Source organism: Gymnodraco acuticeps, unplaced genomic scaffold (genome assembly GCF_902827175.1).
Source record: "Gymnodraco acuticeps unplaced genomic scaffold, fGymAcu1.1, whole genome shotgun sequence".
Classification (NCBI taxonomy): domain Eukaryota; kingdom Metazoa; phylum Chordata; class Actinopteri; order Perciformes; family Bathydraconidae; genus Gymnodraco; species Gymnodraco acuticeps.
The window spans coordinates 56069-63152 of record NW_022992096.1 but is presented as its reverse complement, the minus strand read 5'-3'; the positions used below and the strand labels follow the sequence as shown (position 1 = coordinate 63152).

The 7084-nt window shown below is 39.8% G+C and overlaps 1 protein-coding gene across 1 annotated transcript; it reads left to right on the top strand.

Annotated features, from left to right (window-relative positions):
* The first annotated feature begins 4412 nt into the window (after nucleotides 1-4412).
* LOC117537554 (apolipoprotein A-I-like) lies at nucleotides 4413-6695 on the top strand. Its single transcript, XM_034202802.1, has 4 exons — nucleotides 4413-4485; nucleotides 5174-5225; nucleotides 5434-5578; nucleotides 5698-6695. Exons 2-4 carry the CDS (start codon nucleotides 5183-5185, stop codon nucleotides 6299-6301), a joined length of 792 nt encoding a protein of 263 aa, XP_034058693.1. The 5' UTR covers nucleotides 4413-4485; nucleotides 5174-5182; the 3' UTR covers nucleotides 6302-6695.
* Nucleotides 6696-7084: the final 389 nt, after the last annotated feature.

Genomic DNA, 7084 nt, shown 5'->3' with positions numbered 1-7084 from the left:
AGTAGGCATGAAGTTAACATTTATTTATCCAAAGCGACTTACATACATTCAATACTGTGGACAATCCCCACAGAAGCAATTTGGGGTAAAGTGTCTTGCCCAGGGACACAACAACATGCTGACTGCAGTGGGACTCGAACTTGCTATCCCCTGATTCGATCACACTATCCACTGAGCCACAGCCTCCAATTATATTAAGAGTGGATAATATAGTTATAAATTGAGAAAAGCAATGAAACCAAGTAATTGTGTTCAAATTATTTCCCTACTAATTAATGGGTTCCATTTGTTTTTCAAAAGTATAAAACAATTTATGTAATAGTCCTAAAACCTTTAAAATACTCAAATTAGTGCCTTTAGGATTTTAATTGTTAAAAAATGCATTAAACAGTTAAGTCTACTTAAAAAATACATATGAAGATTAAGGTGCCTTACGATAGCAATTTGTTTCTAGTGAAATATAAATCTGTACTATCTAGTATTAATTATAAGTATCTGTATCTCTACAGAATAATACATTTAGCGGGGAAAAGGGCCTTTTCTGGCAGTTTCCTTTTTGAAGGAACATAATGCAGAATGTTTTTCAACCTGTAGTAATCATTCCACTTTGAAATAATGTGTTGATCATTTAAAGACTCTGCACCGAAAACAGATTATTGTTGGATTTGCTGTTGTAAGAGCTTTCAGAGGTGTGTCACATGTTCCTATCACGTCAGCAGGGCCTAACCTTTAACTCTGCACTTTAACTACAGTGCATTATCTTAAGAACAGTCTAAAAGCAGCAAATTGCTACACAGGATCATAAAGGCAGAAGATAATGTTCCCTATCAGAGCAACAACTCACTGTATATTTGTTGGCAAAGAAGTAGCCCAAGTTTGTCCTCATTACTCTCTGATAACGTGAGGGCTTGTCAGTATTTTTGATTCAAACAATATCCCTTAGTGACTGTACTGGATACAGATGCACGGCACCTTTTTTGTTCCTCTAATGTTTAGGTTATCTGAGTTCAGGGTGGATTTTCTTGATGTCCCGCTGTACAACCCGCAGAGCGATACAACCTGCAGTGACACTCTGAAACCAGGTCTCCGGTTAAAATATCTGTATTAAACCGACCTCAACAGATGTGACATTGCAAAACCACCTCAATACTCTCAAGAAGACTCGGATATAGCTTTCTGAAATCTTGAAGAAGATGAGAGAGAGCTCCACACTGTTGCTCGCAGCTGAGATAACCTCCCCTGCTGGTTTGAGAGCAGTGCTCCATCATGGAGGCAGCTGGAACAATGACGTGACCTTTGAACCTCAGCCAGGGCCTGATCAAGTGATTTTCTGATTAAATATTTATCAGCTTCAGGCAATTACTCCACATCTGTCTGGTTGTTGATGGTCACTGTTAAACTGGTTGTTAACAGCATCAAAGAAGTTCCCTTTTTTAAGTAAAGTGTCACGAAATCCTATCACATGTTAGAATATCATTTAGATTGATGTAACTGTTGCGATTGAGATCTTTGTGATTGTGACACAAACTAGTTGTCAGTGAAGAACTTCCCTTAAGCAGTTTGCAAGTGTCCTGAATCTTTAGAATCCCCAGGATCAACAGTTTTGCTTTCTTTTCCCTGTTTAAATGTTAGTGACACTCACCATAATAATAAGGTGTTTAGTCGCTTGAGTATCAGGGAACATGCAACCTTAGCAGTTGTCTTGCCAGTTAGGTGTTCTTAGTTTGAATTGATAACAATTACAACCGCAGTTATCTAGAAGGCTCTGTGTGGATGCTGATGTATCAGTCTCAAAGGTTGTGGTTCTAGATAAGGTTAATTGTTCTGTCAAGGCCTATTTCACATTTGTTAAATGGTTTAGTCAGAAAACAAATGATAAAATACTGCATTATGCCCATCACTATTTCTCAAAGTCAGAGAAAGCATCTTCAGGTTTCTTGTTTACGCCCACCATTGGTTCAATACCATAGTTTTTTCTTGCTTGTCTGTTGCAGTTTGCCTGGCTAAATAAAGCACTCTGGAATTCAGATATAGCAATTAATGGTTATTTCCTTACATTTGACAAATTGATAACGACAATCTGAACCTTGAAGTGGCTTGTATAGCTGATAGTGTCGTCACCCCTCTGTCATCAAAGCCTCATCAAGCTTTGCTTGGCTCCTGTCTATAAACATTGTGTTGTAGTCAGGGGGTGAGGGTCAAGATTACCACCCCTGTGTCAAATGATAAATAACAAAGGCAAAGGAAGTAGAGAAAGGCAAAGAGGGACAAAGGTAATTTGGTCAATGCGTCAGAGACGCATTGAAACCATCATAAATGTAATATAGAAATTTGTCTTGTGATTTACACTCATAAACATTACAAACCCTGACACAAATGTATGAAATTAGACCAAACAGCTGTTCAATAAATGCAGTAAAGGAATTTTGTTGAGACTGTGAAAGATAGTAGTTGACCTTTTGCAAACAATTTGATCCACCATGTAGGTGTACTTTATGGTATTTTGAGGAAACAAATAAGCCAGAATAAAGATATTTTAATTGCATTCGTTATTTGGTTCTGTTAAAATAAGTTGTAAGTGTTGCTTCTAATATCAAAAGCATTATCTCCAACTTCTACTGAATATGATTGAAATGTTTGCTGCCTTGTTTTGCTTCATGTTGCACAATATATGAACTTTAAATGTTGCAATCGCTCTGAGCAAGTATTGACAGTGCACGATTTTCTGAGTGAAGATGTTCAGAGAAAAGCGTGCATTGATTATCCTACTGTAAATACAATACTGCATATTATGCAAGAAACACAGGGTGTGGGTTACGGTGGTTATCACTAACAATCACAATGATTAACCTTGCACCCAATAACCCTGCACCTTTGGCCTTTGTGAAAAATGATTTCTTTAGCACAAAAATGAACAAGCATGACTAAAAATGCATACATTATGTCACGCTCTCTGTTTTAAGAGGAATCTGCACAATTGTATTTCTAAAATGGGCATGGTTCATCTCTTTCCTACTGCAAATTTCAAACGAATAGACTTTGACCTTTTAAGGGATTTAAGGGTTGTGTGACAGAATACATTATAGCACCTATGGTATATCCAATATATGTATTATTGGAGGTAACTTTGTATACTATGGTCATTTCTATTTCTCAAATTTCACAAAGCCATGGTGGCAAAGTCCACTTGTGATAGGACAACAAACAGCATGGCACTCACCACCCTTTGACCTACAGTATTAATCATCGCACTCACTTACCAGTCACAAACTTGAGATAAGTCTGCATGAGACATTTTTCTCAATCGATTGGTGCACTGTTACGTGGTATTGTATAGGTCTTGGTAAATGTATGTTTGTTTTTTTTAATATATTTTTATTTTTCAGTTATAAAATAAACAGACATTGCTCCAGATAACAGAACATACAACAAAACATGTAACAACAAACAACTAAACAAAACGTAATGGGGGGGGGATGCAAGGATGACTTCCTAAGACAGCTGATTGTGACATACACAGGACATTACATACACAATACATTATACATTACACAGGAGATGCCATATTGACAGGGTCAGATAGGAGAGCTGCGGACAGTGAACCGCAATCCTCCTGTCTCCCCTCAAAAAATGTAAATATATTTTACATATTTTTCATTCACAATTAAAGGACTGCGGACTGAATGTGATTACATTTCAGAGTTGATAGCAATGTTTCTGTTTGCTCTTATTTGTTTCACTTGGCAGGCCTATGACAGCACTGGAACAGTCAATCATTTGGATGTGTTCTCTTATAAACTCTTCAAATAGTATGCAAAAAAAACCTGTTGTATGAAGTTGTGCTACACAAATGTAAAACAAACAAAAAACAGGATCATGTATAGTCCACTGAGGGACATTCATTTTATTCTTGTTTCCGACATCAATGTTTTCAAACCATGCCTTCCTGTCCCTTCACACTCTTTTCCAAATTAAACTACCTTCATGGCTCCGTCTTAACACTAGCTTGTTTAGTTCAGCCTTTTATTATCCTACACACAACAAGAGTAGCTTTGCAAGAGAACAAATGTGAAAGCTCTTTGTCAAGCAAAAACAAAAGCTTAGCTTGGAATTATCACCAGTAAAATGTCCTGTTGCCCTGAAAGGCTTAGTGCATTTAGAGGATAGCTGATGTTGCTGAGAAACATTTGTGCTTCAATAAAAGTTACAGTACATTTATGATACTGATAATGTAAAGCCAATCTGTGACTCTGTGTGTCAGCGTGTGTGCTGAGTGATCTTCTCCCAGCAGGCGACCATTGAACTCTCTACTCAGTCCCCCTGCTGAGAGAGATGGCAGGGGGGTGAGGTCCACCTCCACGGAGACACACAAGCCTCACACCTCCACCCCCACCCCTCCTCCCCACACAGACCGATCCCTCATCCGGGCACTATAAAAAGTCTGCTCTGGCTCAAGTTGTTCAGTCTCATCAAGAACTCCTCCAGGTAAGACAAACAGCCTCTGTGGCTCTTACTGGGAAATTGGGCTGTAGAAGAGGTAGTGAGACTAGACTGCTGGGGAACTTTTTCTCCTCTGCAAGCTTTCAGCAATCTGTGGGCTTTGACGAAAAAAAGATAGGGTTCTCTGTATAAAGAGATGTTTTGGTTTTAACTCTTAAATAAGAGATATTTAATTTAATTAATTGAAACTTTGAGATAGTGCTGTTTAGCTTGAAGTGATAGTAAACATTGTTGGTTTTAGCATTCTCATTTTAGGAAGAGAAGGATTCCTCACTTTGAGTGTGCCGGGATTTTGATTGTGTTTGAGCTCAATGACTGTTTTATTGTGAAGACTGGATTAGTTTACAAAACACTGTTTATCAGCTTAAACTGTCTCTCAAAATGTATAACCCTGCATAATCTACCCAGATTAAAGGTGCCTTTAATAGGCAGCCATATGCTTAGTGTGGACTCAGAGACCCGTAGCTCTTACAGTGTGTTTAAGCTTTCTTACTTTTAAGCCTTCTAATCTGGCCTTCCAATTGTTTTAATTGGGGGATTCAAAGCTTACTGAGTTTCCATCATTACATAGTTTTTGTTTGCTCCTTTGTGTAATTTAAACATGTTATATTGAAACACATTTTACATGTATAACTGTGAGTTTGACATGTTGCCTTTTTTTTTCCTACTCTAGACCACCATCATGAAATTCGTTGCTCTCGCTCTCGCCCTTGTGCTGGCTGTCGGTGAGTTCGGAATTCATCTTTTTCCTACTAAAGGGAAAATATTTAACCTGCATGTAAAGTATTGCTTAACAAGTGTATTACGTTTACGTTATATCTCAAATTATTACAACTGAATATTTTACGTATTAAAAACTGTATGTTTAGACTGCCATCTATTTCATCTCCCCACCCTAAATGTTTATCTCTTTTCTCCCCCTTTCCTTCTCAGGCTCTCATGCCGCTTCCATGCAGGCTGATGCCCCATCCCAGCTGGAGCATATCCGTACTGCCATGGATATGTACCTGGTTCAGGTGAAGGACAGTGCCAAGAAAGCACTGGACCAGCTCGATGGCACCGAGTACAGTGATCTCAAGTAAGGCTATGTCACAGGTTCATTCCCATTCTCCCCAGTCACTTTTTTCCAGTCACCATTTACTCATGTATGTGTGTGTTTGACTTAAGCTAAGTTCCGCTCTCCCATCTCTGTTCCAGGGTCGGTATGTCTCAGCGCTTGGAAGACGTGTTCACTCGGATCAAGACTCTGCAGGCTTCCGTGGGCCCAATCACCGACAATGTCGTAGGCACTCTCAGTGAGACCACCTCTGGGATCCGTGCCTCCATCATGGCTGATATTGATAGCCTGAAGATAGATCTGGAGCCCAAACGTGTTGCACTGAAAGAAGTCATCGACAGGCACATCGCAGACTACCATACAAGGATGCAGCCCATCATCCAAGAGTATGCCGCCAAGCACACCGCCGACATTGAAAGCCTGAAGGCAAGGATGGAGCCCATTGTGGAGGAAATGCGTACCAAGATCGCTTTAAACGTTGAGGAGACCAAGACCGCCATGATGCCCATTGTGGATGCTGTGCGTGCCAAGCTCTCTGAGCGTCTGGAGGAGCTGAAGACCATGGCCACTCCCTTCGTCGAGGAATACAAGGAACATATCAGCCAGGTCTACGCCAGTAGCCAGGGCATGGACAGCGAGAAGCTCGTTGAACTGAGAGCCAAGGTCGCACCTTTAGTCGAGGACGTCAAGGCCAAGCTCCAGGCCATCTTCGAGACCATCGTTGCTTCCTACAACAAGCAATAAATCCTCCCTACCCCTTTCTGTAACTAACCTAACCTAACTTCAGGCCTAGATCCATTCCAAATTCCTCTCCATTCCTTCTTTACCCAAATGTGCAGCCAGACCTCCAAAAATGAAGCCAATGCCTGATTGATGCAGTTATTTGCAACAAACTGGCGGGACTCTTGCTCTTTCCATCCTATGCAAACACCTTAGTGCGCACATGCTCAAGCACACACAGACCAACACATACACAAACACATACATACTCAGCACCAACATGCTTAGTCTTCATTGCCAACTGCTTACATTTTGTGTAGGAATTGTATGTAGTTAAACATCTGTGTAATGATGCTTGTCTGATGAAAACTGTGCTTCGACAAAATACAGCTCAATAAACATCTGACTGTTAAAAATACTTTGCTCTCTGACTCTTAACTTGAATCTTTCCGAAATAATTTTTTCTGTATTTAAGCAGATTCATGTCCATAATAATGTACAACACAATGCAGTGCACCACAGAAAGCCAATTTAAGCATATAAATATACAATGCGGCAGGGCCGGACTGGGAAAATAAGTCAGGCCGGGAATTATACACCCAGCCAGGCCACTACCAGTTTTATTTTGTGCCATTTTCCTGGATTTATTTGTCAATATTTACAGCGTTGCTGCACGTAGTGATAGCCCTAAACTTTAAATCTACAACCCCCGAATAAACATATGGACACACTGTTTAAAATAATGTGCAAATCTATTTAGGAACCTATGTGAACATATTTTAAGTGCAGGTGGACCTCAAATCCTAT